Source organism: Carettochelys insculpta, chromosome 7 (genome assembly GCF_033958435.1).
Source record: "Carettochelys insculpta isolate YL-2023 chromosome 7, ASM3395843v1, whole genome shotgun sequence".
In the NCBI taxonomy this organism is placed as follows: Eukaryota; Metazoa; Chordata; order Testudines; family Carettochelyidae; genus Carettochelys; species Carettochelys insculpta.
The window spans coordinates 63926527-63948174 of NC_134143.1; the positions used below are offsets into that span (position 1 = coordinate 63926527).

Consider the following 21648-nt stretch of genomic DNA (forward strand, 5'->3'; position numbering starts at 1 on the left):
TGTACTGAGATGACCAACTCATTTCATATATACACTAAACACCTTTAACGGTTGTTAACAGCATTCTGTCCTAGACTACCTACTACAACCTAGACTACATTTGAACCAGAAATCTAGAAGTGAAAGAGAGTGAGATTTCAGAACAAGACTGTAATTTCATGTCACTAAATTTTTACAAAAAATAAAGGTATGCAGGCTTTGTGTATAGAAGACTATGAGAACTTGTAACCAGAGAGGTATTAGGAAAGAATGTCCTATCCAACGTTAGTTAAAACATATGGTGTGGCCCATGTTGCTGTGTCAATATATGTATTTATATATTCTTCTAAATAAATCAAAATACCAAAAGGTGTGTACTGGTAGAGTTCTCTTAGCTTCCATTCAAGATTTATTAAGGGTCTATCTCTTAACACTTGGCACAACATAACACATCTTAGTAGATGTAACTAGAATTCATAGTCCAAAGGTTTCCATTTGTTCCAACAGAGAACTGTTTATACCCTCTCTGACTTGTGTCTGAAAGGGGAATTGATTTCTTGACTGTTTTAACAGCTTTTTGTTTTGTTCAGTTCGTTTGCTCTATAACTGCTTTTTGAAGCAAGACCCAATTTTGGCTAAAACCTCACCTCTCTCATTACCGGACCCTTATCAGACTTCTGTTATTTTTCTCCTTCAGTATAAATATAAGGAGGCATTTGAGAAGATGAAAGGACGGATGGTTGGCTCTCAGGGGTTGGAAGATGATCTTAACATTGCTCACTCAGTGCATGCAGCTTTGCTACAAAGTAATGTAAGTACAAGGATGATGAGAATGAACATGCAGAAACACTTTTGTAATGACAGTTCCCTTTGGAAAACAGACTTTGTTATGAATGGGTTCTTTGGCAAACTACATAAGACTCAAGTCTTCCTTTGTACTGGCTAAATACGTTATTTGCATTATTATTCTTTTACATTTCAAACTTCAAACACTTCAAACTTGCGCCGGTCCCGTCCACCTGATCAGCACTTATGCTCCAACCCTGTATGCCACACCAGAAGTAAAAGACAAATTCTATGACATGCTTAGTGCTGCTGTAGTGCAAATACCTGCTCGTGAACAACTGTACATCTTGGCTGACTTCAATGCAAGAGTTGGAGCTGATTGGGCCTCATGGCCTTCCTGCTTAGGACACTTCGGTGTGGGGAAAAATGAATGACAATGGACAGCGTCTCCTTGAACTGTGCACGTACCACAATCTGTGCATCACAAACACATTCTTCCAAACGAAGCCACAGCGCACAGTGTCGTGGAGACACCCACGCTCGAAGCACTGGCATCAACTAGACGTGGTCACCACTAGGCATAATAACCTCAAAAACGTCCTTCTGACACGCAGCTATCATAGTGCTGACTGTGATACAGATTGCTCGCTAGTTTGCTCCAAGCTCAAGCTGAGACCCAAGAAGCTGTACCGCTCTAAACCTGCTGGAAGGCCCTGCATTGATGCCAGAAAGACGGCAAACTCAGAGAAAGCTGAAAAGTTCAGAGAGACCCTCCAGGAAAATCTGCACAGCGGCCCTGGGGGCACCGATGTCACATCCAAATGGCAACATCTGAGGGATACAGTTTACAACATGGCCTTGTCGGTGTTTGGAAGTAGAGCTAGAAACACGAACGACTGGTTCAAAGCTAACTCCGATGAGATGATTCCAGTCATTGAAAAGAAGCGCGCTGCACTCCTGGAGACAAACGCTTACCGAGCCAGAGTACCCAGCAAGCGACTTAGAGCAGCCAGAAGAACAGTACAGCAGACAGCCAGGTGCTGTGCCAACAACCACTGGCTCCAGCTGTGCAGCAGCATCCAGACCTGTGCTGACTTTGGTAATCTCAGAGGAATGTACGAGGGTGTGAAGAAGGCATTAGGACCCACACAGAACAAGATGGCACCTCTGAAATCCAAATCTGGTGAAGTCATCGCTGACAAAGCCAAACAGATGGAGCTCTGGGTTGAGCACTACTCCGAGCTGTACTCACGCGAGAACATTGTGGTTGACGCAGCCCTCGATGCCGTCGAGCTCCTACCAGTAATGGACGAACTGGATCAGGAACCAACTGTGGATGAACTGAAGAGAGCCATCGACAGCATTGCAGCAGGAAAGGCCCCTGGCCAGGATGGTATACCACCAGAGGTAATCAAGTGTGCCGCGGACACACTCCTGGAACCCCTACATGAGCTACTATGCCTGTGCTGGAAAGAGGGTGAGGTTCCACAGGATATGCGTGACGCTAACATTGTAACGTTGTATAAGAACAAAGGAGACAGAAGCGACTGCAACAACTACCGTGGAATCTCCCTCCTAAGCGTCACTGGTAAACTGTTTGCTCGCATCATTCTTGGCAGACTCCAGAAGATTGCTGAGAGGGTGTACCCCAAATCGCAGTGTGGATTCCGCGCAGAGAGGTCTACCGTTGACATGGTCTTCTCTCTAAGGCAGCTGCAGGAGAAATGCAGGGAGCAGAGGAAGCCACTCTACATAGCCTTCATCGACCTGACGAAGGCCTTTGACTTGGTCATCAGGGATGGTCTGTTCAAACGGCTCCACAAGATAGGCTGTCCTCCACGGTTACTCAAGATGATCCTGTCATTCCACGAAGACATGAGAGGAACCATCCAATATGATGGCGCTTTATTGGATGCTTTCAGAATCAGGAGCGGCGTCAAACAAGGATGCGTGCTTGCTCCGACATTGTTTGGGATCTTCTTCGCACTCCTCCTGAAGCATGCCTTTGGATCTTCAACAGAGGGCATCTTGCTGCACACAAGATCTGATGGGAAACTGTTTAATCTTGCAAGGCTGAAAGCTAAGTCTAAGGTGCAGGAAGTCCTCATCAGAGACATGCTGTTTGCAGACGATGCTGCTGTAGTGTCTCACACAGAAGACCAGCTTGAAAAAGTGCTGGATCAGTTCTCCAAAGCGTGCAAGGACTTTGGGCTTACCATCAGCCTAAAGAAAACAAACGTACTCGGTCAGGATGTTGCTGAATCCCCATCAATCAGCATTGACAACTATACGTTAGAGGTTGTTCACGAGTTCGTTTACCTCGGGTCCACCATCACTGACACCCTGTCGTTGGACACTGAGCTAAATAGGAGGATCGGAAAAGCGGCCACAACTCTGTCCAGACTCAGCAAGAGAGTGTGAAATAACAACAAGCTGTACACTCACACCAAAATGCAAGTCTACAGAGCCTGCATCCTGAGCACCCTCCTTTATGGCAGTGAGACTTGGACCCTGTATGCCCGCCAGGAAAAGAGGCTGAACGTCTTCCACTTGCGCTGCCTCAGGCACATCCTTGGAATATCATGGAAGGACAGAGTGACCAACATCGCCGTCCTCAAGCAGACTGGAATCCCAACCATGCACACCCTCCTCAGGCAGCGTCGGCTCTACTGGCTTGGCCACGTCCACAGGGTGAATGATGGAAGAATTCCAAAAGACATCCTGTATGGTGAGTTAGCCTCTGGCAAAAGACCTCCCGGACGCCCCCAGTTGTGCTACAAAGATGTCTGCAAGAGAGACCTCAGAGAGGTAGTCATCGAGTTGGACAACTGGGAAGAACTAGCAGACGACCGCAGCAGATGGAGGCAGGGGTTACACAAGGGCCTTCAGAAGGGCGAGATGAGGATCAGACAGCTAGCAGAGGAGAAGCGAGTGCACAGAAAGCACACTAAGGACTTGCCAGACACCCACCACATCTGCAAGAGATGCAGCAAGGACTGTCACTCTCGTGTGGGTCTTCATAGTCACAGTAGACGCTGTAAATGAAGCCCTCAGTTGAAACTATAAAGGGCGCAATCCATAGTCTATGCAGACTGAAGGATGCCTACTACTACTAAATATCTTTTACATTTAATGCATTACTATTAATGCATTACTATTAATTGGAGTGTAAAATAGTCCTGTACTATATTCCACCAGCCTCTTAATCCATTTAACTGTTCCCAGATAGGCAGTAACTTATTCTCCACTGTATTCGTACTGTACTCTGTAGAGTCTGTATGTCAAACAATCATATCAAATTGATTCTTTTCCCATATATTCAGTATATTGTCCTTGTCTTGAGAGGTACTGAGCACCACAACTCTCATTAACTTCATATGGAAATGATGGCTATCCGGTGCCACTCAGGATTAGACCCTATGGCACAGATCCATCAAAAACCTTAAGTACTTGCATAAGTTTAAGCACATGAGTAATCTTATTGAAGTCAATAGGACTAGTCACATGTTTAAAAGTTTTATTCCTGAGCAGTAATCAATGCAACCATCACTCATTGAAGTAGATAGAAATGTTTCCAGGAACTTCAATGACTGCTGGATTGAGTTTCTATGGGAATGCTGGGTTGTATCAAGGCATGTGAGAATATAATTTTTAAAATTTCTTGTAAGACCAGCAATGAATATTAGTTCTAATAATCTGAAAATCTAAAAAAGAGTCAGTTTGAACTTGTTGATAATGTAATAATTATTGTATAGATAACAATCTATATCACCATCCAATTTGTTAAACCATTTTGATTAGCACCAAAAACTGTTTGTTTGAACCTGCTGAGTCATCATAAGTCATCTGGAAATTTCATGAGCATAAGATTTCTCAAATTTTCTATTATTTCATCATCTTTTTCTGACTGGGTCTTAGTAGTCCAAAGACTCCTGTGAGAATAATTTTAAACATTTATAAAAAGTTACCTACATTGTTTGGAACTTTAAAATTATTTTGGGGTAACAGGCTGCGCTAATTCTGATTTTCTCTAAAAAAAGTTCAGATATAGTTCTTTGGGTTTATTATCAAGAAATATTTTTAGGTTTTATTAGTGCTTTGAAAAAATATAATTTCCAAAAATCAAGTGTGAGATTTGTAATTTTACTGATAACTTTACTTCAATTAAGCCTCAGAAGGAATCCAAATTAAGATAACATTGCAGTTTTAAAAAAAATAATGTAGATAACTACTCTTTTTGGTTCTGAAGTTGACTGCCAGATAATCTAATTTCATACATACTTACATTGGGCTAGGGAAGTTATTTTAAAAAAAGAGAATCATTTTATGTAAAATTGGAGAAATATGGAGACTACCCCTTTAATCAGAGCTTGGTTTTTAAACCATACCTATACAAAATGATCTATTTATTTTTAACAGGTGAAGTACAAAAAAGGTTTTGAGCATATGAAGACTCAGTTCCATCTGCCGCTGGATATGATAAACTTAGCACATGCCCGGCAAGCCCAGTCATTGGTCAGCGATCAGGAATACAGGAAACTACTTCACCAGTACACCTGTGTGACAGATGATGTGAGATTGCAGTGTGCCAGGAAAGCTTATAAACTCCAGAGTGAGGTAAATGAAAGTCATCTCAGTACTATTATACCATCGAGTCTGACGTGCAATAGTTATTTTTCAGACCATTGCATATTTGAGCAGCAATTGTGGAATAAACATGGACTATTCTTGATTGAATTGAAAAATGAGCTATATATCTGTCTGGTACTTGGGCAGTGAAGGGTTGCAAGTGGAAGCAATTCAGCCATGAATGAAATGGCTTTTTAAAGGCTCTGTTGATTGTGTGAACTGTTTGCCCTTTGACCTGATATGCACCTGAATGTAATTGGTGCGTATAGCCAGAATAAGGCTTCATTCAGTTTAAACATATCTGATTCATTAAAGACCTGTAAACTGTAGCCTTTGACTAAGTCTACATAATCAGTGAAGTTCTAATAAGGACAAATTTGTCCCAATATGTGATCTTATTTAACTCAGAAAAGCTGACAGTAGGTGGGATTGAACCTGAGACCTTTGGGGTTAAAGCCTTGCACACATGACCTGCCACTTAGCTAAGACTGTAGCAGACTTCACTCTCCCTAGTGGTATTGGAGATTCTGGGTCACACTTGAATGCAATGAACTAGAGGGTTCTTGACAAACCCAGGCAGAGGGGACTGGTGTAGGTGGAGCCATCGGGCCACTGGAGATGTATTTTACCCCCACAGCTTGGGGAAGGTTTGGGACAACCCCCTTCTGCCCCTGCCCTGCCCCCTACCCATTCTGGTTCCGCCTCTTTACAGCCCTTGCTCCACCCTCTCTCTGCCTTTTCCGCACCCTGCCTCTTCCCCCAACCAAGGTGACCAGGGGAGTAGGGTTGGGGGGAGGGGGCAGCACCACCAGTTGGGGTCCATGCCTCCCTCCCCCCCACACTCCTTGGCAGCAGTGGGGAAAGCAGAGCAAGGCAGCCACAACTCGCTTAGCTCCCCCAGCCACCTCACTCTGCTTCCTGTTGGGCAGTGCAGGGGCAGTCCTGTCCCCTCCCCCACAGTGGTGCACTGGGGAGCAGTGGGAGCTGGGGCTCATTGCTCTGCTTTCCCTCTCGGTGAGTGTGAGGAGGGAGAGGCTGCACAGACCCCTGCTGCCGGCACCGGCCCTCCATCCTCACTAGTCCCCCAGTCCGCTGCTAGTTGCGCCTCCTCCATGGCATATGTGGGGACACACACGACCCCTCTTATTTCACCCCTGAACCCAGGACTAGAACTGGGCCTACACCACCACAGGTGGTACTGTGCCTCAGAAGCACACCTCTGTATGCTCCTGCAGATCAGTTTAGCGCCCTTAGCATTTCAGCTGTCTTGTGGAGGCTAAGCTTCCCAGCTCAGGTACGTTGTCAAGTGTTAGCTCATGGCAACCTGACTGCTGAGAGGGGATCTCAATGGAGCAAAGTGAACCTGAGTGGAAAATGCATGGGCAGCCTTTTGAGGCAAAATTCTACCCAGGCCTCCCCTCTTCTGCTGTGAGGGGGAGGAACCTGTTACAGCCTTTTACAGGTTACAGCAGACTCCCATCCTGACTGGACAGCTGTACTAGCTGCCTACAGGGTAAGGGCAGAGCCATAACTCTCACCCTTCCTCACCCATCCCTCATATGAGCAGATGGGAATAAGGGGACTTCGAAGTAGGCGGGGTCCTTTCGAAAAGGAGTCCCGTCTGGATGAGCCACGCGGTGGCAAGCCGCGTCAATTTCGAAGTGCTGCGGCCGCCCACATGCTGAATATGTATTTCAGCACTTCATTAGTAAACTTCGAAATGGCCGTTTGCATGGCCATTTCGAAGTTTGGGGCTAGTGTAGACAAGGCCAACATGTTGTTAAAAATTATGATAGAAAAAAGTCTCAATTTTCTAGAAAATGTTTTGCACAAAATTGATGACAAGCTGTAATTTTGTGTCTCCATATGCTTTATATATTAGGGACACGTTTACAATGGCATAGATGAAAGTTACGTGCCCAAATACCATTAACTTCCAAAGTGATTTAGGCTCCTAATTCTTTTAGGCTTCTTTCAGAGTACCACGGTGTGTTGTATAAACACGCACAACCCATAAACAAATGTGTATGCACAGACTCAGTATAATGTGAGAATGACATCATTGTAGCAAACATTACTTCTAATCCCTAATGAATTTATTTCAATAATTGCCTTGTGTAATTTCTGGGTAAAGAAATACAGTGCATCTCAAATAGAAGTGTGAAATAGAAACTTTTCCTCGGTTTCCATAGAATTTATACAGGTCTGACATGAACTTTATGAGAGGAGTTGGCTGCATTACTCCAGGGGCCCTAGAGATTGAAGGAAAGAAGAAAGCTTCTGAACTCATCAGTGAGGTAACAAAAATGGGTTTTGCTTTCTCCACTACAAACAGGAATTTGCCAGATGTCTATTAAACTGGGTTGGCAAAGTGACTGATTGGATTAATAATAGACTCTTTCCCCTTCCCCACCCCTTATTTGATCACTCCATTCATATCCTGATTTCAGATGGGTGAAGCTGGTGGAGGCTTTGCAGACCTCATTAACTATATTCCCAATCTCTTCCTTTTGCGCTATGAACTCCTGCTTGGGATTGGTATGATTAAGATACATCGTTTTATACAAAAACATGTTTTTTCAGCCAAGAAGAAACCTGTGTCCTCTCTTACACATACAGTAACATTCTCCCAAAGCTAGGATGACATACTGGAGTGACCTATATATTGAATTGTCCCCACTTTGCTTCTTTTCCACACTTCCTCTGTTTTTCTCATTGTGCCAGCTCAAAATTCTGTTTTTTGCCCTATTCTACTGGATTTTTCCTTCTCTGCACTTTCCCTGCTGTTCCTTTGGTTAGTTTCTCCAAACCAAAAGATAAACCCAGCGACCATGATCAAATAGGTTTGGAACTAGGCAAAATAAGTTTGCACATCTCCAGCCCTACCCCGATGAATGGATCAGGTGTTTTGATCCTTGTGATGAGCTCTATCTACTGTTCATAACTCTCTCTTACCTCCGAACAGTAAGCAAAACCTTAACTTTTCCAAGGGCTTGAAAGTGGAAGTTTCAGTAGCAGTATCCAGGGATTGAGCCCCTGGCAAGGAAATTCTCATTTCACTAGTTGGTGCTAGGGACATAATGTAATTTCCACATGAAGATGAACAGCACACTGATTTAACTCTTACAATATTCCCTATCTGTTTTTCATTGTCACTAATGAAACATAAGTAAAAGAAGTAAAACCAAAGTGCCAGTGTTACAGAGACAAATCCCTTATCTGACAAGACAATTTAGTGCTTCTGTTCGTTTTTCCTTGTGTGTGAATTCAGAGTAAATATCGTCAGCAGCCGCATTCCTTCAAGTACACATCGGTGACAGACTCTCCTGGCCTCCTTCATGCAAAATTCAGCAACATGATTGCTAATGAGGTAGGCTCTAGTAATGTGAATCAGAAAGTGTGCTTTTAAAATGCAATGTGCTGAGGAAAAAGGAGTGGGAGGGAGAGACCCTCATTCTGAGAAGCATAATACATCAAAAAGAAAGAAGGCATCATTGATTTGTGCTTTTGCACAGTTAGATCATATTTTATTATTCCCGGACAAACATTTAGTATCATTTTGTCAATCAGATCTCTTTTAAAACTTCATGGATAATCTCCATTTCACACAAAGTCCTGTAATCAGGTATTTCTAGTTGAAAGCAAACAAAATGCAAAGAAGGTAAATACTAGTACATTTTTTTAGGTGGTGAATTTGCATGGGACTGAATAAGCAATGTTAGAGCCCACCAAATGCTATCTGAGAACAAGAATTTCCTTTTACTAATTCACCATGACCTGTCAAACATCCCAATTTAAGAAAAAAAAATCCGACTCTCCCAAAATCTGCACCTCATGAAAACTCTTACCTTAAATCTATTCGTGGAATTTCTGATCAAACTAAAATAATTTCTTGATATTTAGAACAATACCTTCTCTTCCACCCCAAAAATCCTCCACAAAACCAACCCTTCATTCTAAGATGATAAAACAACCCACATCAGACCTAGACATTTGCAGTAGCTTTGGGCTATTTATTGTATATTTTATTCTTGCAAAATCTTTAAGGCTGTTCACATTATAGAAAATAAGTATCAGTGACCTTCTGCAATCTCTTTCCTAGCGCCTATATAAAGCAGCGGGAGAAGACATTCTACATCACTACACACTAACCCTAGGTCTGCCTGAATTTTCACGGGCAAGAATAAATGCAGCTAATCTCAGTGATGTAAGTCTTTTTGCTTTGGCTTGTTTTAACATGCACCTGTTTGGATTTAGCTTAAGGAAGATTTCTACACTGTCTGAGGCTTAGGACTAGATGTCCTATTGGATCAATTCCGTTTCTGTTTTCTCCAATTTGATTGTATATACACCTTGTGGCCATAAGCACATACATAGATATGAGTAAAATAAAGCCACATAAAGAATAAGATGCATGTATCTGAGGTAAGAAAATCTTCTCTAGATAATGAAAAATCCTTTGGGAGTGAGAAATTGACTAACTGTACAACAAATGCAAGAGGGTTTCTTCGTTCAGGTTTTTTTTTTTTGTGTGTGTGCGTTTAAAAATGAAACAGAGAAATCTACATGTGCCTTTTCCACTTTAGGTAAAGTACAGAGAGTCTTGGCATAATCTGTGTGCTCAAGGCTACAAGCTGACAATGGAAGCAATCCCTTTCCAGACTGCTAAGGCCTCCAGAGAAATTGCCAGTGATGTGAGTTGAATGATTCAACCTTCCATCTTGCCTAATTTCTGTTAACTTGATGTAAAACAACATCTAAGTCAAATTTTACTGAATTAAAGCAACTCCATAACCATGTGAGATGAGTGTTAAACAGAAGATATTACTTATGAATGAGCTTCTTTGTGTGGTGGTTTTTTTTTTTTTGTTTTTTTTTTACAAAAAGAATCGCAGCTAATCAGACACCAAACCCAGTCAGAGATCTAGGAAATATTCCGTGACTTTATGTACGGTGCAAGTGAGGCAAACTCTTCCTCTCTCCGATCTATCTAGGTCTTCAGCCCCAAAATTGCAAAGCATCCACTAATTATTGGTGTCTGCTTGTTTTTGGACACCAACCTGCAGCCTGATTTTCTGAAGTGCAGAGCACTTACAATCCATACTGAAGCTGTGGGTTCAGATCCTCCAGCAATCAGGTTATAGATCTTTGAAATTTGGCACTGAAAATTAGCGGACTCGCCTGCAAATGTATGCCCCAGTAAATTCCCAGGGAAGGAATACGTATGTCCCTGCTCCTTTTCACATTTTCTCTAGTTTGGGTTATCATTTGCAGAACACATTAGCATATGGTGCATTTGACTGGCAGGTAGATTTTAAGTCCTTTACCTTCCCATGAGGGATTTTGTAAACAAATTATAGGAATCACCTATAACTAAAAACAAAATAAAAATATTTGATTTTGCGTAGCATTGAGTTGCATATTTTGTTAACGGCCAAGACCACAAAATATGAATGCTTTAATCATGTATATACATTTCACAAAGTAGCTATATTTAGCTATTATGTAGTGCTTGTGGCTGCTGCCTCAGATCTGCAATTCCATGATAAAATTGCATTCACTTACAATAGCTCTGAATTTGGCTCTTCATCTTCACAGCACTTTATACACATTAGCTACTGGCATTTAAACTCATCAGTTTCTCTGTTTCATAGATAAGTGTTTATGATTCCATTTAGACTATGTTATAACCTCTTCAGGCCAGGCCTGGCCCTTCTCTTTAAAGCTCCCTGCACACTGTTTATGCTATATAAATAACAACAGCAATAGTCTTTGCCATTTCACAGAGAGAATAAATGCTCGATCATAGAGGGAGTCCTAGTCAGAGCAACAATGAAAATTTACTCGTTTCTGGTGTTTATTCCTATGCTCAGACTGTACCTTACACTCTTCTGTCATATCAGTTGGTCTCAAAACCTGGATGGAGGCTGGGAAGCTGGAGGATACAGCGTGCACAGTGTTTCTTTTTGGATAGATTTTGCTTGCGCTTTGGATTTTGCATGCATTCCTTTAAAATGGGATTTCATGGGATTTAAAATAACAATGCATGATCTGAAGTTAAGCATGCTTGTCAACCAACTTATCCTTTTATTTCCAGTGTCAATACAAGCACACCTTTGTGAAGGAAAGAGGAAAACACATTGGTGCCAGAAGCATTGTGGATGACACCAAATTGCTACACTGCTTGCATGCTGGGAAGTTGCAAAGCGAACAGGAGTATAAGAAAGGGTCCCAGGAGATCTGGGCTCAGTACCATCTGCCAATGGACATGGTGAATCTAGTACATGCGAGGAAGGCCCAGGCCTTAGTGAGTGAGCAAGATTATAGGAAAAGACTCCATGCATACACAGTGCTCCCTGAAGATTTGAAGATGCAGTGGGCAAAGAGAGCCCACATGCTACAGAGCGAGGTAAAGACAGAATCCTCTTGCTACTTGCAAACAGATTTAGACCAGCAAAACATACAACTGACGCCACCATAAGTTGCTGCCAAACACTCAGAAAATGTGCCTGCAAACTCCTGAATTTGCACACAAAATGCTTGATGACATGCTCAGTTAGAGCCACATTTTTCTCCTGTGCAAATATGCGCTGGGAAGGAGGTTGGATGTTCAGAGATTAATTTGAATGTGTCAGTTGTGGAGCCTGTTTTGCAGATGGAGATAATTAATATCAATGGCCAAATTTTCAAACAGGAGTCAGTTCAACTTTCAACCATGTATGTATCAACTTACACACAGAGATGACTTGTTTCATGCAGATTTTGCACACGCGCTCCGTTTCAATTTTCAGAAGTACCAATACCAAAATACGCAAAACTTATGCACACTGATGCCTGCTCATATCAAGTTGCATGCAAGCAAAAAGCCACCTTTTGATGGTTTGGCCAGAAAGGTTTTCTTTTATCGATAACTACATCATAAAGCTCCTTTGACTGTCATTTTGTTGCAGGGGAAAAGAGAGGCTGAATAACACTGTATAAGAATGAAGCTTGTGATGTTGAACTAACTCTTAATGCATCTTCAGGGAACTGAATGTTTGCTGGTCTCAAGATTTTATTGAGGTCAAATGATAGGATATTTGTTAGTCAGTTGAGGTGTATGAAGAAATATAAGTAGGCAGTCCATTTATGAGAGAGTATGAGCAGCAATCAAAGCTCTGGAGAGCCTGCATCTTGCTTTCTTACGTAGTGTACAATATAACATCCAAACCATATTTTTCTGTGCAACAAAAGGCACCTTGAAAGAGCCTTATGCACTTCATCCCTTCAGATGAAAGCTGATGATCTGATTGAAGGATCCTGGTTGGATTTGCCTCTCTTTCTGTGTTATAAATCCAATTGTCTTTGTTCTTTGTCTGAGTGAAAAGAAAGTAAAAGATTTGCCAATGTAAAAAGACAGCCATTAGTAGGGGGCTTAGTTTTCTTTTGGGGAGGAATCTTAGATTTCTTTCCTCTCTTGTTTTGTCAGTAGCACCAGGTTTATACACAGATATTAACCACAGGAGAGTACATTGGGGGAAAAACAGATTTTGCCAACTTATTTTGCATCAGTATTCTGTTGCTGAAAGTTTCAACAGGAGTCCCTCAAAATGTCCCCATTCAGCCAGCTACATATGATATTTTTTCATAAAAGAGTCTTCCATTTCTGCTTAAACTGTCTATCAATTCCATATGAGTCCTGTTTTCTATCACCCAAAAAACTCAAGTTTCTTCTGCTCCCCTTTCCAATTCCATCGGTCCTTCCATCCCTGCCTGGTGATGTATTGTGCTTACCAACCCCCCTCAGTGTATCACCAGGACTTCTGTTGGTGGCTCCTTCTGACACCTGGTCCTCACGTCTTGCAGTGGTGATGGTGACTGGGCCAACTGGGGAGGGGCTGGAAGATTAGACAAAGTCCCTTTTAGTTCTAGAGACGTGCGTAGCCTATGTAGAGAAGTCATGCAGTGGAGCGGTGCTGAGACCTGCAAGGTTTTCAAAAGCTTGGCTGGAGTACTCTTGTGCTCTGATGCTTCCCTGCCATGAGAGGGCAACCAGGAACTGTTGCAGAGTGCCTGACTTAACATTTCCATTGGCCTAACCACAGGGTCCACAACCTGCAACTCCGGAGCCGCATGCAGTTGTTTAAGGACTTCTTTGTGGCTCCCAATGCTATAATTGGTGAACACCTAAAAGCCAAAAAAAAGAACAACTCCGATCTAAATAGCCAATGATATGTGATCTTGAAAGGTTAGATAACTCCCACTCGTGTCCTCCAGAGAGAGAGAAGGTTTAGGAGTGAAAGTCAGGAAGACAGTGGTACAAACACATACGTAAAGTGTCAGGAAATAGAATATGTAGGAAGTTTGTGACTGTCCTGCAGTAAACATGTTTCGATTACAAATCATTGTGTGTGCACTGTCCTTAAAATAAGGGTAACAAAAACTATGGTTTGATGTTATTTGTTAAGGACTGTTTCATATTCACATGCAGTGCAGCTCTTTATTATTGAATTTTTTCTACCAAATTGGAAACAAATGGCTCTCTTGCTTTCTTAGTTGCCAACCCCTGGCCTAAACCCTTAAATCTTTACAAAGCAAACTGCCACTGAAATGCATAAGACTTTCTCTGGTAGGGACTGAGCAAAGAATTGAAAAGGATCTTGGTCTTTGGCCCTATGTCATTAGAAACGTTATGAGTAAACCACAAAAATAATCCAAGTGATTTGATAAGAGAAGGCCAAAAACCCAGAGCATCTAGGAGCTTATCAGGTGAGACAACAGATTTTACTGTCCCATCTACCATTCAGTAGGACTAATATTCTGCACTTATACAACACCTGTTGCCTGAAGAGCCAAAAGAAGTTTGGTAGCTTTGCAGCACTCCTTTGAAATAAGTAATTGTTGTTTTTCTCCATTTTTTTCATCCGGCGATCTTGCAGCATGGAAATTTCAACAATTGGTTAAAATCATACAATGGGTCACTTGCCGAGTCTAGAGGAGACTCTCAAGGTTTTTTGTTCATCTTTCCCTTGCTTTAACCCTGGCACTATTTATCCAATTCTCTTTGTAGATTGGGCTCTAAAACATGAGAAGCAGAGAACTGCTGTCCTCTTACAAAGTCAGGCTAATTAGAAAGCATGCACTGGATACAATAATTAGTATTGCTGAGCTGAACTTACTTCAGATAATTATTTTAAAAAGGGATCTTTTACATCCCATGCAAACAAGTTATTTCTGCTTTGAGTCATGCTAATTCACTTGTGAGGTCTCCTCTTATGACTTGCATATGATACATTATTTAATTCCTGGTGGAATGAACAAATGCAAACAGTTTAGTTTTATGATGTGAGATCTGCATGGAAAATGGAAAGGTTGAAAAGTTTAGTATGAATCTGGGAGTACTTTTTATAAGAAAAACTAGATAGCTGTGGATGCCAAACTGAGAAAAGCTAACCATTGTCATTGTTAACAGTCTCGCTATAAATCAGACCTGAACTTCATGAAGGGGGTCGGCTGGGTGGCTGTCAGATCTCCAGAGATAGAAAATGTAAAGAAGGCTGGAGAACTCATCAGTGAGGTACTGATACATTTTTCATGGGATGGCACGTCTGTAGGAATTGTTTACCATCAAGGCTGCTCATTACATGACACTTACGCATGTAGCTTATCATCTTCTTTTGATGTGGGAGCCTGTTTATACAAAGCATAAGTTACCAAAGAGTAGTATGGGAGATGAGAGTCCAGTTGTGACACTCATGACATATTTTCTATTCCAAAGGAAAAGCTAGTCTATACACAAAATACGTAAACAAATAAAGGCAGTAAACTCCACTATGAAATGCTGAGCAGATGAGCTGAATGCTACTGTGCATAACAGGAGGATGTTTTAGTTTAATGAGCATCATTTATTACTGCAGGAACTCTGTATACCTTTCCTAACTTGAGTTTATAAGCTCTGTATATAACAAGTGAATTCGTTAGAGCAAGCTCCTTTTTGCAAAAGGAAAACAAACTTTTTATTTGTACACTTTAGAACCACACTAGCCAGCCTTAAAATAAGGGCTGGCACTAAAGCAAAATCCCTTTGTGGCATCACCGTTTCAGGATAGTGATTGTTTTTATTTTGTTCCTATCGTCACATATACAAAATTCTCATTTATTCCTGTTTAGTAGAAGCCACTTTTTTTTTTCTCTTGCAGACAAAGTATCGTCAGAAGCCAGGGACTATGAAGTTCACCACTGTGGTTGACTCTCCGGACCTGATCCATGCTAAGCATAGCTACATCCAGTGCAGTGACGTATGTTTCATTTTACCATAATGGAACTTTACTTTTTATTGTATTGCAGTGCACGAACTAGTTTCCCTCAGCGCTGCTGCTGGAGCCAGATTCGTCATGCTGAATTTTTCTCATTTTGCAGAGGTTGTACAGGTCTGGAGACTCTGATGCAATGCACAGATATGCCCTGCCGCCGGACCACCCTGATTTTATAAGAGCTCGCCTGAATGCGCTTCATATCAGCGATGTAAGTGACAGATCATTTCACTGCAAGCAGTAGTCTTTGTAATAAACTGAACAGTTTCATTAAGGCAAACAGGCTTCCATGGGGATTTACAAAGCGATCCTCTAGACACAGAAGTTATGGTGCCTGTTGGGAAACCTGACTGAAAAGGAAAAGGCCAGAGGACAACAGACACAAGCCTGAGTCCAGATGGCACTGGAAGGCTTTGTGGTTTTATTGACCGGTGAAAGATTCTCCTTGTCTCCTTTGAGAAATAATTCTGTTTGATAGAGTGGAAGACTATCAAGAATTTCTGCCTCTCAATCCAGTTGTGCTTATTGGGCAAATTAGGACCCATTCAGTCAACTTTGGGAAAATATTCTGTGCCCTGAAACATGTAATTTGTGTGCATGGGAAGTCGGGGGGAAAACCTTTTGGTCTGATCTGATCCTTTTAACACAGTGGCTACGTCTACACGTGAAGCCTACATCGAAATAGCTTATTTCGATGTAGCAACATCGAAATAGGCTATTTCGATGAATAACGTCTACACGTCCTCCAGGGCTGGCAATGTCGATGTTCAACTTCGACGTTGCGCGGCACCACATCGAAATAGGCGCTGCGAGGGAACATCTACACGCCAAAGTAGCACACATCGAAATAAGGGTGCCAGGCACAGCTGCAGACAGGGTCACAGGGCGGACTCAACAGCAAGCCGCTCCCTTAAAGGGCCCCTCCCAGACACAGTTGCACTACACAACACAAGATACACAGAGCCTACAACTGGTTGCAGACCCTGTGCCTGCAGCATGGATCCCCAGCTGCCGCAGCAGCAGCCAGAAGCCCTGGGCTAAGGGCTGCTGCCCACGGTGACCATAGAGCCCCGCAGGGGCTGGAGAGAGAGCATCTCTCAACCCCCCAGCTGATGGCCGCCATGGAGGACCCAGCAATTTCGACATTGCGGGACGCGGATCGTCTACGCGGTCCCTACTTCGACGTTGAACGTCGAAGTAGGGCGCTATTCTGATCCCCTCATGAGGTTAGCGACTTCGACGTCTCGCCGCCTAACGTCGAAGTTAACTTTGAAATAGCGCCCGATGCGTGTAGCCGCGACGGGCGCTATTTCGAAGTTAGTGCCGCTACTTCGAAGTAGCGTGCACGTGTAGACGCAGCTAGTAGCTGCCAGTGTGTTTTCAACAGTGCCAGCCAAGCAGAGCTGAGTTCAGGGATCCTGTCTCCATGGTTCAGGTACAGGCAGTATTTCTGTCCCTCACCTATTGTACTCTGGTGCAATGCGGTGTTAACCAGCTGGCCTCTTGAGGGCCTCATTTCAGTGATGGGCAGAGAGATCCCTGGATCTATATGCAATATGTGTGGGGTTCCTTCTGGGTGATGAAGCGCTATATAAATATATAATTTTATTGTATAATTTGAAGCCTCAATGTGGATGAAAGACCAGCTATGGAGATACGAGCGAGGTCTAAAAATACAGTTCTCTTGGATACTGGAGAGGAGAAATTGGTGGTTTGCAAACTGCCTCACTCACGTCTGAGGAAAAGAATAGAGTAGCTCTGCTTCTCATGTAGCTAAATCGGCATTGTCACATCCTGACAAATCTCCTAACTGTCAGACCTGCAGGCAATGTGTCTTCTCAAGACAGCCGTATATTTGAGCTAAAATTATCAGAGGATGAATGGGGATATGGAGATCTTTGTAGACTTTTATTAACCATCAAACTGTGTGTGGTATTTACAGAATTGGATGAAGTACTGTTCATGGAAGGTTATGCAGGGAGAGGGACTACATTTCACACAAAGCCCGAGAGTGCACAAAACCCATTGCTATTTTAACACTGGGGAGAGAACTACAAATTAAATGGCTGTAGTGTGTGAGGATGAGGACAAAACTGTGTACACTGTGATAAAGGAAATGATGCATGGGGTTCCAGAGCAAAGGATCCATGTCCTTTCAAGAGTCATGTTGACAATGCAAAAGCCAGACAGGAAATGACTAAGAGCACGTCTACACTAGACCTGAAAGTCGATCCTAGATACGCAATTCCAGCTATGGCAATTGCGTCGCTGGAACTGACGAATGTATGACTTATCTGGCCATCCTCACGGAGGGAGGTTGATGGGGGAGTTTCTACTCCTCATGAGAATGGGGAGTACAGGGGTTGACTGTTGAGCCCTGAGAGTTCAATGTTGTGCATCCCCACCAGGCACACAAAATCAAACCCTGGAAGATTGACCCTGAGCAGGTCGATCTCCTGGCAAGTGTAGACGTACCCTCAGATGTAGGAAACAGCGTGCGCCCAGCAGTTACTAAATATAAGGGGGTATGTTGGGTACAAGTTCAGAATCTGGGCAAATGTCATTGTTGGGGAGAGAAGGATCGTCACATTCCCATTTCAGCACTCTGCAGCAGGTAGTTTTATAAAACCCGGGCTAATAACAACCAAAAAGTTTCATGCCATCCCTTGTAATTCTAGGGAAACAGGTGTGCACCCCTGAAAAACAACTCTGTTTGCACTTGTTCACTTCCTGGTTGGAATTCTCAGCAGAGAAACAAAGGGCTGGTTGAGTCTGGCGACTGAACCAGGACCGGGACACCTTAGTGGACCTTGCAGTGCTGATTCGCATGCTGTCACTGTTCAGAACAGCCACTGTCTCCAGCTGCCATTTTTTACAAACACCGCCCTCATTTATAAAAAATAAGAAAATAGGTTAATATACTTCAGAACCTGAAATGTATATTGATGATGTGCTCCGATGTGAACACACACCAGAAAAAAAAAACTAGGCAACGGTCTCAGAGGGAACAGGTGAATAAAATTAGAAAGGGAAAAAAATAGAGGAGTCAGCTGAGACATAAAAAACCAAACAAACAAACAAAAAAAACCCCGCATTTTATGTAGCCAGCACATAATATTTGCATTAGCTTATGCAGGGGATATGATGCCAATGCTTTGAAAAGACCCAGAACTAGAGCACTTTCAGTTTGAGAATGCATTTCACAGCCTCAAAGTCATATCCAATGTGTTACAGACAGATGTTATTCTGGATGAGTTAATGAAACAGCATGTAACATGGGACCGAGACAGAACATTAGAAAAGCTTGAAGTAACTGGTTATGGAAACTCTCGTATTGAAAAAAACCTGGTCACAAAACCCAAGATGCTACAAAAGTGGATGCACCAAAAGACAGAATCAGGGCAATATTGATGTGGCAGATGCATCGAAGTCACTAATAGAAACTAAATAAAATCAAAACCAATCAATGTTCAAATGTTAAAAACAGAAATCCTGATGGTTGTCTTTAAACACAGGAGATTTTATCATTCTGTTTAATAGGAATGAACGTGATATGCTGCAGAATCTGAGCTCAGATCTTTGGAGATTATCATGATATCTCGATAGCAAGGAATCCTTTAGAATAAAACATTTATTGATACAGCTACAAAAAGAAATAAAAAAGCTTAATAAACTGACCGTTTCCCCCTCTTCTTTTAACACAGAAAATGTATAAAACAGCTTGGGAACAGACAAGGGCAGCTGGCTATGATTTCAGGTTGGATGCCATCCCATTTCAAACAGCCAAAGCTTCAAGAGAAATTGCCAGTGATGTAAGAAGGCGCGCTTACTTTACCAAATACATTCTTACAAAACCATTAAACCCTGACAGAAAAAAGTGGATCTCGTAGGCCAGGGTGGGTGAGGTGATTTTGTAGTCAAACCAGATGTTTGGGCAAAACTAAGTTCAAAGTTGTCCACTAGGAATGCCTGGACAGGGGTACTTTTGAAGGCCTAGGAATGGGGAGTAGGTCTCTGATATAGTACTGTAATTTGGGCACCAGATTTTGATTTGTCAAAAGAGTGGACTTACTTCAGCCATTTGCTAGGTTGAGTGTGAACACCCAAGACATTGGGTCAACTTTTGAACACATAGACAAAGAAGTTGCCGTGATAGCAGCTATATTGCTTGAGTTGTTTACAAATGGACTAGCCAGCTCAAGGAAAATATACAGCTTTCTAAGAGATGGTCCTACACTGGCAGGGAGCAGTGTCTTCATAAGCATTTCCTGTTCCCTTAACAATTACCAAGGAGTTTATTCTAATGGGGGGGAGTCCACAGTTGTACTATAAATAATTACTTTGTTACAAAACAAAAAACAAACAAACAAAAAAAGATGCACCCGCATCTGATTCCTCTTGGTTGAAGTGCTCAGAGTGCTCCCACATGTGCTTACTGACGAGAGCATTTGATGGGGCATGGGCAATCCAATTATTAAGGCAGATATACACTAATGTGTGCATGCGAATGAGATTTCCTTGTCCAATGTCCTGCAGTTCAGGTACAAAGAGGCCTTCCTGAAGGAGAAGGGCCAACAGATTGGATTCCGTAACATAAATGACGATCCCAAAATGAGGCACTTTATCAGGGTGGGAAAACTCCAGAGCGACAACCAATACAAGAAGGAGTTTGCCCAGAACAGGGCACAGTTCACCAGTCACATTAATCAGCTCCGATTCACCCATGCTAAGAAGAGCCAGCAGCTAGTCAGCAATGTTAACTACAAACAGCCCCTGCACCAGTACACGTGCGATCCGGAGCAGCTGAATTTGAAGCATGCCAAACAGGCTTACCAACTCCAGAGTGATGTAAGTGTACGTGTTCTGTAGCAGCCATTGTCCAACTGTGGGTCAGGATCCCATTTTAATGGGGTTGCCAGGGCTGGCTGAGGTTTGCTTGGGGCTCAGGGTTCAAGCCTGCACCCTGCTGCTTGGGGCCAAAGGTGAAACCTGAGAGATTCTGCCCTCGGTCATGTGGCTCAGGTTTCAGATCCCCTTGTCTGGGGCTGAAGCCCTTAGCTTCAGTTTTGACCTCTTGTCCTTCTGGAGTGGTGAGTTTTGGCCTTGACCCCCTGATCCAGGGCAGTGGGACTCCCTGCAAGCTCAGGCTTCAGTCCCTCTTCCTGGAATAACGTTATTTTCGTTGCCAGAAAGCGTTGTGATGTGCTGAAGGCTGTATCTACAGCACTGACTCCAAGTGTGCAAAGCTAGTCTTGATGAACCTTGTCAACCACTCCCTGATTACCGTACTTGATGATTAAAAACATCCTACTGGAAGAGAAAAAAGGAGCCTCTGTTTTCTTAGAATAAGTAGCTTTGTTTGATTCTTGATCCTGTAGCACCTAGCTTGTGTCCTGTCTAACCGCTAACAGGTGGTGGCCTCCCGAGAGCCTAAGCTCTCTATTTCATTTTTTCCAGGTCAAATATAAGTCTGACTTGAAATGGAGTAGAGGCGTTGGCTGGACTCCCCCAGGATCTTACAAAGTAGAAATGTTGAGAAGGGCTGCTGAGCTGGCATGTGCTCAGGGAGCAGCACCTCAGGATACTTATGCTACATGCAAACATGGAGTGGTAAGTGGAATAGACCACACTCTTCACAAAATCTCTAATACAATACAACTCCTGAGGCAGCATCTGAGCTGTCACGTCATTGAGAGCTTGGGAAAGCTACCTGACTGAGGCCCGAGTGACAGCAGCCTCCCCATTATTTAGCCACAGAACACGAACACCTGGGCAGTGTCAATGTATGCTTTTCCCATGCAGCCCTACCATGGTGCCTCAGCCCTGCTCCAGGCAGGCCCACTGATGGGACAAGTGGGGGAAATGCACAGGGACCGACTATTCCAAAGGGCCCTGGAGCTCCTAGCCACCACCGCTGCTACTGTGGCAGCAGCCAGGGCCCTGGGCCCCTTTGGAATGCCAC

General features: G+C 43.0%; 1 protein-coding gene across 5 annotated transcripts in view; it reads left to right on the forward strand.

The window, feature by feature from the left end:
- The window catches only part of NRAP (nebulin related anchoring protein), a 73192-nt gene that overhangs the window by 49692 nt on the left and 1852 nt on the right, over positions 1-21648 (forward strand). For 4 of the 5 annotated variants that reach the window (XM_074999131.1, XM_074999132.1, XM_074999133.1 and 1 more), the window contains 13 exons: positions 677-790; positions 5185-5382; positions 7587-7691; positions 8666-8764; positions 9497-9601; positions 9981-10088; positions 11492-11803; positions 14846-14950; positions 15573-15671; positions 15793-15897; positions 19391-19498; positions 20223-20534; positions 21144-21296. In XM_074999131.1, the coding sequence (XP_074855232.1) occupies positions 677-790; positions 5185-5382; positions 7587-7691; positions 8666-8764; positions 9497-9601; positions 9981-10088; positions 11492-11803; positions 14846-14950; positions 15573-15671; positions 15793-15897; positions 19391-19498; positions 20223-20534; positions 21144-21296 (1923 nt within the window). The remainder of the gene's footprint in view (positions 1-676; positions 791-5184; positions 5383-7586; positions 7692-8665; positions 8765-9496; positions 9602-9980; positions 10089-11491; positions 11804-14845; positions 14951-15572; positions 15672-15792; positions 15898-19390; positions 19499-20222; positions 20535-21143; positions 21297-21648) is intronic. The other variant, XM_074999134.1, reaches the window with a different exon arrangement.